At 42.4% G+C, this 18457-nt stretch overlaps 1 protein-coding gene across 1 annotated transcript in view; it reads left to right on the top strand.

Moving 5' to 3' along the window:
* The window catches only part of PTPRT (protein tyrosine phosphatase receptor type T), a 416079-nt gene that overhangs the window by 372100 nt on the left and 25522 nt on the right, over positions 1 to 18457 (top strand). The window contains exons 20-25 of the mRNA XM_085079316.1: positions 1503 to 1690; positions 7176 to 7263; positions 14758 to 14834; positions 15734 to 15770; positions 16679 to 16776; positions 18300 to 18416. Of these exons, the coding sequence (XP_084935442.1) occupies positions 1503 to 1690; positions 7176 to 7263; positions 14758 to 14834; positions 15734 to 15770; positions 16679 to 16776; positions 18300 to 18416 (605 nt within the window). The remainder of the gene's footprint in view (positions 1 to 1502; positions 1691 to 7175; positions 7264 to 14757; positions 14835 to 15733; positions 15771 to 16678; positions 16777 to 18299; positions 18417 to 18457) is intronic.

The raw sequence follows: 18457 nt of genomic DNA, 5'->3' as shown, positions 1-18457 counted from the left end.
GCTAATTCACCCACCAGCCGTTCTTATGTCACACTGGTGATCAGCTTGCCCTGCAGCAGTGGCCATTCCTGTCTCCTCATGGTCCTGCAGCTACCTAACAGAGCACATCCCTGCCTTCCCATCTTCCCTAATTTAACAATAACCCAGCTAAAGTGCTGTTTATTTGCCATGTCTGTGCTTTGCCAGCTGCTGAGGATGCAGTGTGATGCTCTCAGCTCTCTGCTGCTGCCCACCTTTGCAGGAGGGATGTGGAGCCCCTGCCCAAACTCCACAGCGGTTTCTTGAACAAAGCAATGTTTAGAAGAGCATTCCAAGCCTATTTCTGCCTCACAAAAATCACCCTGAAATTGCAATTTGGTTTATTTATTCTTTAGAAATGTGGCCATAGTGTTGCTCTCAAGGGGTGGTGTTTCAGCTCTTTGTCAGTGAACCTGCTGTAAGAAGTCCTCTGTGTGTGTGGAAGCTCGAGGGGATTTTGTGAACAGTCTGAGGGAGGTACCTTTTCTGTTTGCTAATACCTTGGTTTGGGTAAGGCAAGAAAGAATTGATGTGTGAAAGGACCTGAGCATCTCATATCCCTGCAATCATAGGAAAAAACAATGCTTTATATTCGGCCAACCTCTTAAATTTGGTCAGCTCTGCTAGATAAGACTGAATTTTCCATTTAGTCTGAAATCTCTTTGTTAAAAATTGTTACAGTCAATTGGTTATTGAATTTATAATTTCTTTTCTGTTAGTTCACTGGAAATATTTTGTTGTGTATACAGTTTTTCTGGGGATATGTGCAGTTCCATCTGCATAGTGATAGATTTATTTAAATCCATTTCTTTCCAAAAAAACCCCCATTTCCTATTAAGTTTACATATCTGAAATTTAAATTCCTGCATGCAAGATAACTATATTTTTACGCCAGTTTATTTTTTTACCTAATGATATTACATCTTTGTCACTGACATACAAAATTTTAGGCCTGAACTAACAGAGCAGCCAAATTTGCCTCAACATCCTGACTTATTTGAAATGCTAATCATTTGCTTGCTGTTCACTCGGGTCCCTCTCCGTTATCTCCTGCTGTACACCCCAAATCCTGCCTCAATCTCTGGCTCATCTGTATGTATCTCTGAGCCTGTGCTTTGCAGGTTTGGGAAATCAGCTCCATAGTTCTGCTGGAGTTGCTGTGGGAAGCTCACCCTTGATGTGCCATATCCTTGTCAGCCTGGCTGGCTGTTCACTCTCTTCCTGTCCTTTTTGGGTTTGTCTGCTTGACACAAAAAAAATATTCAAGTGTTAGACTTGAAGATCTCAAAGGTCTTTTCCAGTCAGCGATTCTGTGATTCTGTGGTTTATTCCTCCAAGGAGTTCTAGATTAGTGTGTTTTCTGTTAATTCCTTTAATTCCTTTCACCTGCACCAACCTGTGGGCTGCTGTTAAATAAACAGAGAGAACCAGACTGCAAACAGCAGAGAGCTGAAATCTCGTTTTCCCTCCCTGCCTTTCCACAGACAGCAGCCACGGTGAGATGCCCCAGCCCACGCTGACCATCCAGACCCACCCGTACCGCAGCTGTGAGCCCGTGGAGATGTCCTACCCTCGGGGACAGTTCCAGCCTGCCATCCGGGTGGCAGATCTGCTGCAGCACATCACCCAGATGAAGAGAGGCCAGGGCTATGGCTTTAAGGAGGAGTATGAGGTGAGAGGAGCCTTTCTTCATGGGGCTCGCAAGGGATGGAAGCTTGGGAGGGGAGAATAACTGTTTTGAGAGCTTCTTTTCATTAATTCACCCTCTTAATCCTTTCCTTTGTTACTTTGGTTTTGAGGGCAGGATTTTACTGCACCATCAGTCTTTGCAGGCACTCTACTCCAAAGGGAAGGTGTTTACTCCAGCAGTAAGTGGGTGACACTGTGTTCACCCCTCTGTCCTGTAAAGAGCAGGCAGTAAATATTTAACAGGTGCTGAACCCAATTCAGGATTTGGCATCCCACAGTCTCTTCCTTATCAATGTGTTTCCCTTGAGCAGTGTGAGCCAGGCTGTGAGAAAAGGAAGGGGTTTTGCCTGAGCTTTTTGGGAGCTCCAAATGCTCCCTCATAATTGATCAAATTAAATCACAGTGCAGTGATCTGAATGCAGAATTGTCAAGTCAAAGGCAAGCATTTGTGTAGCTTAAATGAAGAAGTTTTCCAGTAGGATCAAACCTCTGGCTCAGAATAGACTTGACTGATATCCTCTTCCAACTCCATATGAGGAGAGGAGCAAAGGGTAAGGTGGAAAAATGAAAGCAGCCTTCTTCCCCTCCACAAGCTGGAATGACCAGGAATGTGATCCAAATGACCAGAAAACATGATGTTTGGGGTGATTTGGAAAAGGAAAACACATTTAGAGCAGAGCAAACAGAAGAGGGAAATAGCATCAAACATATGTGAGATGCAGCCCTAGCAAGCGATAATTATAATGAATGTAGTAAGCTTGTGGGAAGGCAATAAGCAATTAATATGCATAGTGGCATTAAAACTATTTAAAAATAATGTAACAGCTGTGAAAATAAGTTACTTAATGAAAACAGCTCACTTTTCCACCCTGCAAGTGAGAATCCATGGGGTTTGTGTCCTCAGTGCTGGGCTTTGCTGGAATTGAGAGCCCAGCTTTTCCTGCTCCTCACCAGGGAGCAGTTTTTTAATCAGATGGCATCAAAGACTGTCATAGCAAATGTTCCTGGAAACTGTGTGTTAACCAGGTCTAGGCACTCTTGCCCCATAATCAAGCTTGCTAATTAAACTATCAATATAAGGAGCTCTGTTTAATATTGGAAAAGGGTAATAATTCTCTGAGGAGATTTGCTCAGCCCCTCCTTGGCCTCCATTTCCATGAGCAGTACCCAAAACTGCACTGAGCTCAATTACAGCTGCCCTAAGACCCAGTTCTTGATGTTCAAGAAGAAAACAGGTGCTGGCATATATGTAATTTTCTGGCGCTGGCATCGGTAATTATCAAAATAGCACATTAGCATGAAAAATGTCAATGCAACTTTCAGCTCCACGAGTTCTGTCTTTCCCAGAAAGTGCTGTCTACAGCCAGTGTATAATGATGATGATGACATTATGGAGATTTGCATAATTCCTTTCTTTACAAGGAGTGGCCTGGAGAATGCCACCAGCTCACAAATCCCCTGCACCCTTCCAGCCTTCCGTCAGCAGTGATTGCAGGCGTTTTCCACGCTGGGATTTGGGGGTGGCAGGATGGGATGCAGGCAGCACTCGAGCTCCAAATAGCAGCAGGGAGGATGTCAGGGAGCGTGAGAGCTCTGGGAAGGTGGGAGGTTTGAGCTGGCTGAGAGTGGGGGCTCAGCCTGGGATCTGCAGGAGCACGAAGCTGCAAAATTGGCTTTGCAGAGCAGCTGATAAAATCTCGAATAAGAATTTGATGTCTCTTTTAAAATGTGTTTTCAGACACTAATATCAGTGTCACCTCCAAATATGCTCTTTTTTTTTACTTCTAAGGAGCTGATTTTCTACTTACTTTGCAAATTGATAGCATAAATTGCAGCCTGTTTAGTGACATGTTACCAAATAATTTTACTCTCATGAAAAATCACTTTGAACGGAGCATATCAGTCACACATGACAATCTCTTATCTCACTGCGTTCCCATCTCCGCTGAGTAACTTGGAAATTGCATTCCATATTTGTTTAAAGGATGCCTGCACCTCCACAGGCAGCATGTTTTGCTGAGGGCATCCAGAAAAATATTCCTGGTAGCTGCACGGGGAGCTGAGAAGCAGGATGTGGTTGTGTAAGGGGTGTCAGTGCTGGTGGGAAATGATGATAACTGGGTGTGAATAACGAGGGAATCTGTCAGCACTCCCCTGGCTGCGGTATTTTGGGGCTGCCTGCTGCACCTGAGGGCAAAGGGTGACTTTGGGCCTTTTTGGCTGCTGCTTCTGCTCAGGGGTAAAACAAATGGAACAGAAGAGAAGTCTGTCAGTGGTGCTGGGTGTAGATGGCACTGCTTGGGATTAGGAGTAGCCATAAACATTTAAACGGGACACATTGAAATGTCACCAGTCCCTTCTCCTGAACATATCAGCTCTGATTTGTAGGGAGCTGTGGGACCAGTCCCACAGACTTATTGTGAGCACCGATTACTGGCTAAGGAGATAATAAGTGTAATTACCCAAACTCATTTTCCATTATGATTTAGGATGGCACTAATGCACAGTCTCCTGCTGCATTGCTGAGCCTGTTTAGTTATTTTAGATTTTGTGGCTCCTCCCTCAAGCATCTTAGTAGGGAGAGCCTTCAGCTTGTGGAACTCATCTCTGGGTTTTAACCCTTTAATTTCTGCCTGCACATTTTCATGTGGTCAAAAAGACTAGATCTGAAGGTCTGGGCTATGACAGGACACTGCAAAATGAATGGCTGAAATAGTTTTTTTTGAGATTATGTTTTTTAGCTAAGGTAATTTTTAATTCTGGCTCCCAGCAGAGTTGTGGGAACAGTTTTTTCCACCACTGTTGAGAAGAGAATGACTTCATGGAGAGGGCCGGGCCTCATCACTGAGGGATGAACAGGAAGGCTTTGAATTGATGTCATTGCCTTTGGCAGCAAAACTGCAGCATTGAGGTGGATCAGTGCAAATGAAAGATTCGAGTTCTTGTATTTAAATTAAATGCAAACAGCAAACTAACTAAAGGCATCCATTCAAAATTGAAATTGTCTTGCAGTGAGGCTCAGTTAAATGAGAACTCTTCAGTTATGTCTGGGCTGTGGTGCTTAGGAAGCTTGATTGAGATGAAGCTGACTTTGAGAGATCTATCCTTGTAATTTAAGCTAAAATTTAGATCAATTTAGTTTAAAAAGCTTCACTGTAACCTAAATTTCACTAGTGGGAAGATATTTCAGTATACATTTCACAAAACTTCTCTAAAAGAAGTTTACAGAGTTTTAGACGGAGAAAAAGCCTAAAAATCAAGTATAGGTTTTTTTGAACACCCAAATTCTGCTGTTACCAAGTCAAAGGAAGAAGGGGGAACATTTCCTGTGAAATCTGGATTGAACACCAGTGCCTGAGTGATCTGTCCTGATTTTACACTGCTGATAATGCAGACAGAAACAGAACTCTTTTTACAATTATGGAGATACTTACTGTACAAAAAAAGCCCTGAAGGAACAAAGCATTAGCTGTGCTCCTCATTTTCTGGATGCAGCCCAATTATAATCCATATTCTTGCCTTTATTTCTGATGTAGTTTCCATTCTTGGTGCTGCATTTTTAGTGATTTCACAGATCACTAAAGGCAGATTATTTGGGCTGTACATGGAGTTAACTTCAGTTTGTTCATCTGATGTTTGTAAAAGTAGAGATATAAAAGGTAGGTTTGCGTTCCTCACCAAGCAGAGCTGTGCTCACTCCCTTCAGAGCTGGACAGTTCTGTGGAAAGCAGGGATTTCTGTGGTATTGAATGAGATGAAAAATCCTGGGCTCTTAAATCTTTGGAGGCTCCATCAGCAAATACAAAAACATCAATTTCAGTGGAGAATTGCATGTTCAAATCAAATGAAAGGATACGGTTTGTTGAAAAGGGATTTATTGGACCTGAATATATTTTCTCTGGCCAAGATAGCTTCTCCCATGTGGAAGTCATGAGAAAGGATTTTCTTTTATTTCTTTTTCTTTTCAGATGGCTCTGATTAGGTGCCTAATGACTGTTGCCATTCTTTGGTCAATCTGCTGTAATTCAATATTAGTGGAAAAATAAGGCACCTCTTTCCTCTGTCTTTGGAGATGAAAATGAGCCTTTTTCACCTCTTTTCTTTCACTCAGGGATTTTTTTTGTTGTTGTTGTGTGTGGGTTTGTTGGTTGGCTGTTTTTCCTCAGAAGATGAGCTGCTCTTTGGAAACAACAGTCTGCAAAGGAAATAAATGTGTGATCAAAGCCCTCACCAATTACAGAGTTATTACTCTTTCTCCTGGGCTTTTGAATAGGAACTCGGTGTCCTGTCTCTGTCAGCAGAGCTCCTGGCAATGCTGCAGTGCCTGACATTTTCTGTCCTGGAACCCTTTGGGGGGAATTCACAGCGATCTGCTCTGCCAGGGGTTTGCTCATATTAAATTTAATTGTAACATCAGTGTTGTAGATCCTAATTGTGTCTCTCTGCTATTGCATTCAGGCACATAATAGACCTGGGTGGCTTGTGAAGATGAATATAAATTCATTTTCCAGCACAGCTGTGTCAAACTACCCACTGCTGGCTGAGGCAGATGTGATTCTACAACGACTGTGCTATAAAACCTCCGTAATTCCCCAGGGACCAGAAATAATAAAACTTAGAATGCTGTTTTTAGTGGTGCAGGGTCATGTTAAGGGGTACATCTTGGAGGAGGCAGACCTGTTGAGGCAGTACAGGAGCTGTTCTTCTCCTCCCCTGTGTTTTTTGCAAGGAAGGACCATCCTTCAGCCTTGTCAGCTGCTGCTTTCCAGGCTCTGCCTTGAAAATCCTTCCTGGATGTGTCTCTAGGATAAAGTGGCTCTTTTGAGGGTGTCTAGAATACTTGTAGGGTGGCACTGTGTGCTTCCAGTCCCCTTTCCCCATCCTTCCTCAACTAAAAGAGTAGATTTTAGGAAAGTGGTTGTTTATTTTTGTGTTTCATGAGCATGCTTTATGTCCTTTTTCCTCTCTTTCTTACATGTGATCTAAAAGCCTGAGCTGCTTTATCTTTCCCCAGAGAAAACCAACAAATGGCTTGTATTACATCACCCATTATTAACACAGAAATTGGTGAAACCACTCGATTTTCAGCTTAAATATGAAAGGCCGGGTTTCAACCATCTGGGTTTTCCTAGAGGTGTAGTCAAATGCCATCTCCCCAAGCCTTGTTCTGCAGGGAAAATGAGGTGTGCAACCAGAAACAATTTCCCCTGATCTTTTCCACTGAGAAGTAGCAGGAGGAAAATTATTCTTGGCTGGCAGAAGCCAAGAGATGCAAATGGTCTGCACCAAATGGTCTGCAAAGAGCTCAGCTTTTCCCATGAGTGGAGATGCCCTTTGCTCACCAACAGCCATTTCCTTGGTCAGCTGCTGAATTATGCAGCTCCTTTATTGTTGCCCTGCTCAGGCCTCTTCACCCACCTGGAGCCATTGGCCAGATGTTTATAACCCCATTATTGTTTGTTTTGCAGGCACTCCCCGAGGGGCAGACGGCGTCCTGGGATACAGCCAAGGAGGATGAGAACCGCAACAAGAACAGATATGGAAACATAATCTCCTGTAGGTGTAAATTCACATTAAACTGAGCTTCCTGTGAGATCTTACATGTGTGTTTGAGAAGCTCCCCAGGAGCTGGTTAACAGTGCTGAGTGTTCAGCAGTTCAGTCTGTTTGTTACAGGCTTTATTCCTGGGATTTATTTTACTCTGTTTTGTTATCATTATTTTACATCATTGCATGACTTTACACATTTTCTATCTGATTTGCTTTGTGCTTTAGGTTTGTAGCTTAAGGGCTAAATCCTTTTGTCCCTTTGTATGTGATGATGTCCATTTTCTGTCTATTTTTACTACAAAATCCAGAGCTCCCAGTGCCATGAAAGGGAGCTGCAGATAGATCAGAACTTTAGCTGTGGCTCAGAGGTCAGGTTTTTTCCTTCCTTGTGGTCAGGAGCCAGTGGAGCAGTCACTGCTTGTCCCCAGAGAGCTGCTCTGATGGGTGGGACAAGCTTCACTTCTGCCTCAGAATCATAATAAGGCACCTGGAAGTACACTAAACTTCTTGGTTTACTTTTTCAATGATCAATTCTTGTTGATGTTATGGGAATATTGATATATTGCAGAGCTGTGCACAGGGGAGGATTCCATAAAACCATTCAGGTCAGCTTTATTCTCCAAGGCAAGACTAAGTTCACTTTTCTCATTTTTACCAGATATTTGTTGAAGCCTTTTCCAAACTTGCTCTCCAAAGCTGAGCTTTCCACAAGCTCTCCAGGCAGCTCACCACAGAGTTTCATTATTCCTCATAATGACTGGGGAGAAGGAGGTGTGAGAATCAATTCTTTTCAAGGGCTGCTGAGCTGTATCAAGTTGGAGACGCCAAGCCTGAGACCATCAGAACAAAAAATCAGAATATAAATGACAGTGCCATAGATTTTCATGATGGGGAAAACCTATAGAATGCTCTAAGAGCAAAATTAAGTCATGCTGAGTGATATATTTTATACTGTATTTTTCCTTGGGTTAAAGTGAATTTCTTTTAGAACAAATAGATTTTAGTAAAGAACTTTAAAGAAGCCCAAAAAAACCCCAAACCAAAACACAACTCCTCCATAAAGAAACATCATCTCACACATAACTGCTCCTCTCTTTGAAGCCTTGAAAGAAATTATTTATGTGACAGTTTTGGGGAGCGACATAGAACAGCTCAGTTCAGGGGCCCCATGGTAAAGATGAAGAAATCTGGAGATGAAGATTGAAGTTTGTGAGCTCTGATGTGATCCCAGTTCTGCTGCTGGCTTGGTGTTGGCTGTGAGGTCACCAATTCATCAGATTTTTTATCTGTGTGGAAAAGAGAAGTGACAGTACTGGAGTGTTACAATTAGCATGAAAGTTGTCTCCCTTAATTTCAGCTCCACCTTGCTGTGCGCTTTCTGTGTCCTGTGGCAAAGAGAGACCCCCAGACTGAGGGTCTATTTACCTGTCTGCACAATTAACTCCAATTAAATGAGTTTAAAACAGGTGAATCATCCACCTATAAACACTGCATTGAAAGTGGAAATGCCCTGGTAGGAAGGAAGGGAAATGTGAAAGACTTTGTTTCTCTGTATGACTCTGAGAAAGCACTTGGCATAATTTAAAAGCGGAGCTGAAAAGAGGCAAAACTGTGTGCAAAAGCCTCCATCCCATTTATGTTGAAGGTGGTCAGGAAGAAAACCTTGAACTCCAAGTGGAAAGTGAAAAGGAGTTCAGGAAGCGAAATCAAGGAAGATAAATGGGATGTTATCTAAAGGGAAGGTGTTCATGAAGACAAATTGTTGTCTAACGAAGAGTGACGTGAGCCTTTTGGCTCTAAATACGAATACAGCAGCAGAGCAGATAGGAGGTGATGAACTTGAATGAGGAAATGCAAAATGTAATCAGAGGCAAGGAACAGGAATCTGCACGGTGTGAAGTGTCAGAAGAGAAGCTCAAGTTTGAGGACTGTTGGGAAAGATTTTGGAATGGGGCTGAGAGGGTGGAGTGGGCTTTCTTCTCTTCAAATATATATCAGAACAAAGAGCTTGAGGAGGAGATAAGGACTCTTTTAAAAGACAGCAAGGAGAATTTAGAAATATACAACTGTGAGATTGAGAAGTCTCAGAAGGGAGAAGCAAAGAAGGAGGCCTAAGAGAGGAATAAATCCTTCATCAGATGTTTTGTAAAAGCATTGCAGAAACTATCAGCAGTGCTGCTGGCTGAGGCTGAAGCCAGACCCACTGGTGGGCAAATTCCCTGAGCAGAGCCAGGGGCAGGATCCAGAGCAGAGCATGAGAACAGCAGGGAGTGCTTCCCTCCAGACAGGCCATGGACACAACCTGTGCTCTGTGGCTACAAACTGGGCCAAGGCATGAGCTGGAATGTGGATTTTTTGTTGTACTTCAGTTGTAATGGCAGGTGGAGCCCAGAGCAGACCCTGACTGCCCCAGCAGTTTGCTCGGTGCAAGGCTGCATGTGGCAGTTAACATCATTTATTTAACCACAGCTGCTGTGATTAATTCCCATGACTCCAGGAACAACACATCCCTTGCCTTTTGGGGAGTGAATTAAAAAGTCAGGATTTGACCTAACTTCTGCGAGGGCTTCTGAGCCTGGTGTTAAAATGTAGGTTTGTAAGTAGCGTTGCTCAGTGAATCACAGCAGATCAGATCTTGTCTTCATGGCCTGCTGGCTAACAGCACACTTACAGGAGTGTTTGACTCGGCTCACTGCCCTCCCAGAGTGAATTAACACCGTGCTTCTCTCGGAAAACCTGCATCACACTGCCAGCCCCAGCACCTGCTCTCCTTACATCTGCAAACCAAAGCTGCAGCCCAACCTGGGAGCTGATCGGCTCATGCAGAGGACAGGCAGGAGAACTCTAAGCTCTCTCCCAGCTTTTCATGGTTCCCTCCCATCTGGAAGAGGTTTTGGAGCAACAGAAGAGCTGAGCAGTGGATTTGGGAAGCAAATGGGCACAGAAATCCAGTGTGGATGGTGGGAAGATGCACAGCAATGACACAGACTCATAGTGCTGGAGGAAACTGTCCTGCTTGAACCTTTTATTGTATGAACAGAGTCAGTTTGCTCCTGAACTTTTATAAAAGCTGTAAAAACAAAGGCAGTAGTGGAGATGCCAGGTTTCTCTTTAGGGGGCAAGCGTAGGCAGTGTACCCATTTATGTGCTGAAGCAAAATGATTTAATTCTGCTTCAGGGCCCAGATATTGAGACCTTCAAAGAGCATCAGAAAGTGGTTGTTGGAGGAGGGATGTGGAGCTGGATCTATTACATAAAAGAGAAAATGTCCAGAAGCTATAGGGGACCTTTGGTTCTATTTGATTTCTCTCCATCTTGCTCAGATTTAGAGTCATTACATTATAGAATAAAAACTCTCAGATGAGAGCTGAGGATGAGAAGAGATAGGATTGTGTTTTGCTTCAGCTGATGGGGGGAGAGCACTTTCTGTGCCTTTCTGTTTCCCACTGAGGCACCCTGGCTTTAAAGTCTCATGAAGGTCCACTAAAAACTATGGAGTTGATGACAAAAACAGTAGAGAAATTTGCTTTGTTTCCTTCCTGCTCTGATTGGTATATGCTTTGGGTTGGAAAACTGTGAATTAATCTGAGAATTTTGGGGTAAAAAAGATGAAGAAGCTTTCAGCTAGCACACAGGTGAGAGTGTGCCACAGACAGGGATAAGGCATAAAATAAAAAACCCTGCACAGAATCCCAGACTGGTTGGGGGTGGAAGGGACCTTAAAGCCCATCCAGATCCACCTTCCACTATCCCAGGTTGCTCCTAGCCCTGTCCAACCTGGCCTTGGACACTTCCAGGGACGAGGCATGAACAGCTTGTGCCAGTATTGGATTTAGAATAGAAATCTTACAACTTCCAAGCATTTTTATTCCATGATTCCTTCTGTAGTGCCTAAAATCAGTGTGATGTCCATGGAATATGATCCTGAGAGGATCTATCACCAGATAAATCTGGGATTTATCACCCCTGGATGTTACCCATCTCCCATGGCACAGCCCAGGGTCACTGGAGGCAGAAATGAGGGGGACAGAGGGTCCTTGAGAGGGCAAATCATCTTTTTGAGGCAGAACTGGGCTGAATCTCCAGAACTGACTGTATTTCTCCATGTGGGGAACCCTGAGAGTCAGTTTAGACGAGCTTTAGATGAGCAATGTTTACATGGCGGGAGCTGTGTGAGGTTAATCCAGTTCTGGTGTCAAAATGAGATGCGGAGAAATTGCAATGATACTTCAAATGATCGCTAATGGGAATTTTGACAGAAGTTTCAAATGGTAACAATTTTGTGCTAAAATGGGAGCACAGAGCTTTTCAGTGAAATCCTTGTCATTTTTTAAGTCTGTTTAAAGACCAATTTTCAGTCAAAGTACTCTTCATATAAATTTAGAGTTCTACTAACTTGCATAAGGACTGTAGTAGACAGGGAGAAATAAAACCATTTATGCATTTGTTAAAGCTTATTTCTATTTTTTTGTTGTCTTCAATGCATTTTTTTGTTTGTTTCTCCCCCCATTTTCAAATTTTTAAAGTTTCTTAGGGTCCATTTGTAACACAATGGGATATAATGTCTGATAAATTTGGTGAAGAGCTGAACACCACTTTCATTTCAGTCAGCCAAGAATGTTGTGTCCTTGGCTAGAGGAGTCCAGTGGATAAAGAGAAGAATTAGAAATAAGTTTTAGCCATTGGAAGAAGATATAATAAAGGCATTTACTGTTCTTTAAAAAGCCTGTTAAAGTCTGTAGGCAAAAAAACTAAATATAAGATTTTTACTAAGAACATAAAAATTTGCATTTTTCCTTTTTAAGTCAAATCCCAAAGTTTTTTTTGTGGAAAAAAAAAAGAGATTTACAAGGGAACTTATTTTATGAACTTTTATCCAGTCTGTTCTCCTAAACTTTTGAACAAGGTTAAAGACACCATTAAGACATCATTAATATTTTTTGTGCTTCGCATATACACGGATTTTTTTTTCTGCTACACTGTTCTCACTCGTAAGAGCAATAAATCTCCCTCAGGAATTAATCTCATTTTAGTAAAATATGCAATGAAATATTTTGAATTCTGGCCTCCGAATGCAAAGTTCAGCTTAAAGCATTTTTCATTTAGTTCCAAAATATGATTGCACCATGAATTTATCCCTTAAAAAAAAAAGAGCATTAATCTTCTCTTAAATTTCTTCATCTTTTATGTTTTTTTCCCGTATTTGGCTTTAAAAAAAGGGGAAAAGGAAGGCAAACCAACAACACTTTTTTTGCACCTACAGCACATCTTTTCCTTAGCTCTAATTATCCATAATTATCTGAACTCATGGACCTGCTCTGCAGTCTGCTTCCCAGGGCTTCCCCATTCAGCTCCCTCTGGATGTGCTCATCCTGCCTGCGTTAACTTTCTGTCCAAAGAGTGGCTCCAAGTGCTGAAACCTAATTTTGATGTTTGGCTCCATGAAATGAAGAGAGGCAGGTTCCTCCTCCAGGGTTATTCAGCTGCACCCCGTGAAGAGACATCACCTGCGTCCCTCATTAAAAATGAACCTGAGATTCTTTTCCTCTGTCACTGGGGGCATTTTTGCCCTCATCATTTTCAGTTCTGTTGTTGCAATGAGTTGAGAATTCCACAGTGCTGTTCTCCTGTGAGCAGTCAGTAAATGTTCCCCTCCCGAGCATTTGCTCCAGGGTTTGTTTTTTTGTTTTCCTTAGTTTTTTTTTTTTTTTCCCTGTGTGACTCCTAACAAGCTGAGTTTGCTGCCTGGAATTGCAAGTGTGAAATTGTCTACGGGAGTTTCCCTGTATTTCACCCACATGTCCGGTTTAATCAGCTCTTTGTCAGTCTTTGTGAATTGCTCTAAGTATAAATTCTTTTGTTGCCTGTCTACCCCCATGATTTACTGCAACTCCTCGTGCAGTTGCCTTGAGTGCAGGTAATTGGGAACATCAGCACTCGGAGAAATATTCCCCCTTCCCTGTGTCTACAAAGGTTATATTTATTAATACAAATAAAACAGAGCTTTTGATGGATTCACCTGCAGAACCTCCTTTGAATGCAAATATGGGGTTTGATAAACACAGCAGTGTGGTTGTATTTTTTTAAGGTGAGTAAATCTCACCCAAAGAATGAGCGGAGTAGAATCTTTCCTTTACGTAGCCAAATGAATATTTAATATATATCTAAATCCTGGTTTCCAGAACTGCTCACACATCTGTCTTTACAATTATTATCTGATTCTACATTTAATTAAGACATGACTAAACCCCTTTTGACTAAGTTACTGCAGAATCACACCTCATATTTCTATGTTTCATTGCTATGATTCTTTTTAATTGAATGTAAATCATGCTTAGGCCTGTGTTTTGCAAATTGCTGCTAAACATTAATGCTTTTCTGCCTGAGAGCTACACTCTGTTGAGCTGGTAGGGAGGAAATAAATGTAATGGACTCGATATTATACTTCTTTTAAAAAATCATTTGAAAACGAGCACAGCATGGCCAGCAGTGACCCCCATAACCCAGTCGCCTCTGCCAAGCAACTGGCCCTTGGAAGCAGTTCTGCAATTAATTGCATACCAGTGCTGGGATTGCCAGAGCAAATCACATCAGCAGCCAGGCTCTGGAGCATCTCCTGTGACAGAGCCCAGCACCAGCTGTTCCAGGGAAAGAGCAAAATATTCCCCTGGTGGAAAATCATGACATAATCTGCCCGCTGGGGTAGTTCCTTTCTGTGTCTGAACTGTGGAGCATGCTGGGGGATGAAAAGATTGATCTCTGCTATTTTATTGCCTTATCTAAAGTAACTTTGAATCTCCTCAAAAAGATGAACATTTCTGATTTTGTTGGTTTTTTTTCAACACTGCCTTGATGCCATTTTGCTGCCGTGAGTTCTCTGGGTTGCATAAAGGAATGTTGCTCTGATTTCATTTGTATTTCCTTCCAGTTTCTGGGTTTTCCAATTTCTTATTTGTGGGGTTACATTGCCATTTTATTCCTCCTAATCTTCTATACCTCCATTGGGATCCTTTTAATTATGTCCTGGTCTTGTCAGTTCTAGTTCTTGCCTCAGTTTCCATAGATCAGATGAAGCCAAGGGAGTTTGTATCTTCCAAGCAGGAAACACCCTGCAAAGATCTGTCCCAAAACTCCTAAACCAGGCAACATTTGTGACCTGTCTCAAATCTCCGTAAAGATTGTGATGACAGCAGTGAATTTAATGAACACAGAGCATGATTAACTTCAGGATCTAAACATTACATCTTCAACCCAAAATAAAGGGCTTTTAGGAACAGGAATACATGTGATGTTATTCCATTTTTTTATTCTTGTTAGTATTGAATTATTCAATTACCATGGTGGGATTTTTGAGGCCAGGAATTGGAATTTATGTCCCTTCTGGCTCAGGACATTCCATAATTCTATGACCCCACACTTGCAGGACTCAGCAGATAAAACCAGACCACTTAGGAACTCCTCTTTATCGTTACTGTCACTTCTTCTCCTGTGCTTCTTTCAGATGATCACTCAAGAGTGAGACTGCAGCTGCTGGATGGGGATCCTCACTCCGACTACATCAACGCCAATTACATCGACGTAAGGCTCCTGGACATTCCCCCCGTGACAAACCCGCCTGTGACAAGCCTGCTGATGAATTTGGTGCCTCTGACACAGGGACAGGCTGTGGATCTGATATGAGTGACAGCTGAGCGTTGTACAAACATCGTGTTGTGACAGGGAGAAGGTTCTCAGCCTCCAGTTTATTTTGTCTGACCAATCTGGGCAGATGGAGATTTCCTGTGTTTGACAGATCCACCAGCATAAGCGGGACGTGGGATAAATGATGGATGCAGAAATCAATATCAGCCCCTCACAATAGCATTAGTAGATATCTGAGGCTTGCCAACTGCTCACAAAGTTGTGGAGCAGGAGGCATGTAAACAGATTGACTTTTTTTTAAGTGTTATAAAATGACATTCGAAAAGCAGCCTCTGTCTCACACACAGAGTGATCAGGAGAACATGCATTTTTTTAATGCAGCTCCTAAGTCATATCCTGGCCAAAAAATAAAGTAATGCCAGAAAATAAAGTAATGCCAGAAACATGAAATTTTTAGAAAAATTTATTCAAGGGATTAAAAATGCACTTAGCATTTTCACACCAATTCGTACCTTTCTTCTTTTCAAACCAGAAGATGCACATTTTGCCTGTTTTCAGTTACCCACAGGTAACACAGGGCTTGTGTTTCTCTGTGGAAATAGTTAAAAAGTGCCCCATTGCTGTTTTGCCTTTGGCATAAAGGGATTGTATTATTCAGTCTGGGTGAGATACCTTCACTTAAAATCTCTCAGCAACTGAGCTGCCCTTCATTCATTCCATAATCAGTTAAACATTGTCAGAGGGAAGCAGTTGGCACCTGGGAAGTACCAAACCCATGCTGGGCTTTGTCTGAGCTGTGATCTCTCAGACAATCATCTATTTTCTCTTTTTTGCAGGGTTACCATCGGCCTCGCCATTACATTGCAACTCAAGGCAAGTTCATCCTTGGATGTCTAAATATTTGTAAACCCACTGCTGCATTGAGGTGTTGTAGGAGATATTTGTAGGGTGAAACCATCTGTTTTGGGGAACGTCTGAATATTTGTTACAGGGGCAAAACAAGGGGAGGACATAGAATTTTCCAAGATCTTTAAGGCACTCGAACACCAACTCAGCTGCAGGAATAAAAAATGCCACAGACTTAGAGATACCAGTACAGCCTAGAATGTGTCCTTTGTGCATGAAATACAGGAGGAGAACTAAAAGGGGCTTTGTGGATCTTGGGTTTACCTTCTGGAGTGAAATTGCTTGAGGTGGGCAGTGTGAATGAGCTGTGACTGATGAGCCTTTGAGGGGACTAGTAGGACGTGCATTTGAGCACCACCTTCTGTGAGTTTCATTTAAGAAAAGAAATAAGGTCAGAGAGAGGCTCTAGACTGATAAACCTCTTGTGAGCACTGCCTTTTTGGCTGTTGGAACCTGAAATTTTTCTGGGGCTGCTTCAGAAAAGGGCTGATTTCTGCATGTGTCCTTCCTCCTCCATGATTAACCAATACTGCAGTGTGAGATGGGGGAATGTTAGTGCTGCATCAGGTGTGAATTACAACACAGCCTTAATTACAGCTTCATTGACACACATCCATGTCCCATCACTCACACACAGTTACCCACTGGAGCCATCCCCACTGCCACAGTACCACCAGCATCTCTGACAACCTTAAATTCCTGCTGTGAGGAAGTGTCTGATCCCTCAGAGAGCTCCAGGCTGTTCCTTCTATAACCCTGAATCACAGAGGGATGCTCTGAAAGGGAGAGCAGCATCCCGTGGGAAGAGCTGGAAGGAGTTATTGGCATTCCATGCACTCCCTTGAGATGTCCTTTTGTCTTCTCTCCTGCCCCAGGGCCGATGCAGGAGACAGTGAAGGATTTCTGGAGGATGATTTGGCAAGAGAACTCTGCGAGTGTTGTCATGGTCACCAACCTGGTGGAAGTGGGCAGGGTAAGGTGCCAATGGGTACAGCCAGACCAGCTCTGGGTTTAACACAGAGCTGCTGCTCAGCAGAGCTCAGAACAAAATGCCTTTTGCTTCCTGCAGCAAGGAGATGAATTCAGGCACTCTGGGTTTTTCTGTAAAATGCTGGGTTTTGTCACACTTAGCTGCTTCCCTTCTAGACTAATAAGGATCGTGTTCCTGCTGTAAGTCTGGGCTTTGGCAGAGTTATACAAATTTATGCCAGCTCAGAAGCTGTCTCCTTCCTCAGTATAGAAGGAAAAATGTACTTCTGTAATAGTTACTCTTTATCTGATTACTTAAATACTCCTCTAAAAATCTGGAGGATGTGTGATGGTGCTAACACTATCCAAAGACCTCTTCACATGACTGTAAGTTTAGGCTGGACTTCAGGAAATAAGAAGGCAGAATGTCTGGGGTGGTTTTCCCCAGCATGCACTTTGTTTTGGAGGTTTTCTCAGCTGGAAACTTGATTCTCAAAAAATTTTGTCCTGATGTTTGTCACTTTCTGTTGCATTGGTACTAAGAAAAATTTAAATGATCGTTTACTCAGAGCCATTAGTAATTCAGCTGCTTTGTATTTGATTTCCCTTAGATCTCATGGTTGAATGCCAGCTGCTTCTGTTCATTTATTGCTATTTATTCTGTTTTACCTTCTACTGACACTTCAGTTTGAAATAAATGCCTCTGCATAAAAGAAAAAAAAAACCCAAACAACAAAAACCCACAAAAAACCTACATTAATCATATTTAATATTTATAAAACCCCTTTCAATTATGAGTGGAACTGGAACATGAAGCCTTCTTTGCAGCAGCTAATTGCTTCAGCTTTAGGTATTGTTCCACTCTTTCATGCTAGAGCATTTAATAACCTGATAGTCTTTGTTAGCCTAAATATCCCTTCTGGAGCTGCACAGCCTTGGCTTTTATTTCTACTGTTAGTTTTGTACATGGCCTCTAGAACTGGCTAAGCTGGGATATGTTTACCTGCTCAGGAGATTTCTCTCTTGAGCCTTAGCTGAAGCCTGTCACAGCTGGTAAAATGCCAAGCTTGTGTCCACATCTGATAAAGAAAGCTCAGAGTCAAACAAATTTAGTGTCTCAACATGTATCCCACATTCCTCATGAACTGAGATTCCTTGGCTAAACAGAGAGAGTTCAGAATTACAGGATATTTTTCTCAAAAGGGATGGTGGCAGTGACTGCCAGGTATTCTGTACATCTGATATGGGCAGGGCATGGATGGAAATCCAAAGACTGAAAAAAAAAAAGAGCTAAATGCATCCTTTGCATTTGTATGGACAACAAAGAGAACTTTAAAAAAATCCTCCCTGTGGTTTCTGTGTATGGCAAAGGAATTTTGATCTAATTTATACAGTTAATTTTGACAATTCTGCACATCAGAAGAAAGCCCGATCTGCATTGGCTTCAGCTTGAAAGTGGAGGAAAATGTAGGTCAGCTCTGACTCAACCTGAACTAGTTCCTCTCCATATTTTCCTTTTCCCCCCAGGTGAAGTGTGTTCGATACTGGCCAGATGACACAGAAGTCTATGGAGATATTAAAGTCACATTAATTGAGACAGAGCCACTGGCAGAGTATGTCATAAGGACATTCACTGTCCAAAAGGTAAGGAGGTCTTCAGGCAGCTGAGATTGTGATAAACTTCA

Source organism: Lichenostomus cassidix, chromosome 20, assembly GCF_008360975.1.
Source record: "Lichenostomus cassidix isolate B80296 chromosome 20, HeHo_3.0, whole genome shotgun sequence".
Taxonomy (NCBI): domain Eukaryota; kingdom Metazoa; phylum Chordata; class Aves; order Passeriformes; family Meliphagidae; genus Lichenostomus; species Lichenostomus cassidix.
This window is presented reverse-complemented; position numbering and strand designations above follow the sequence as displayed.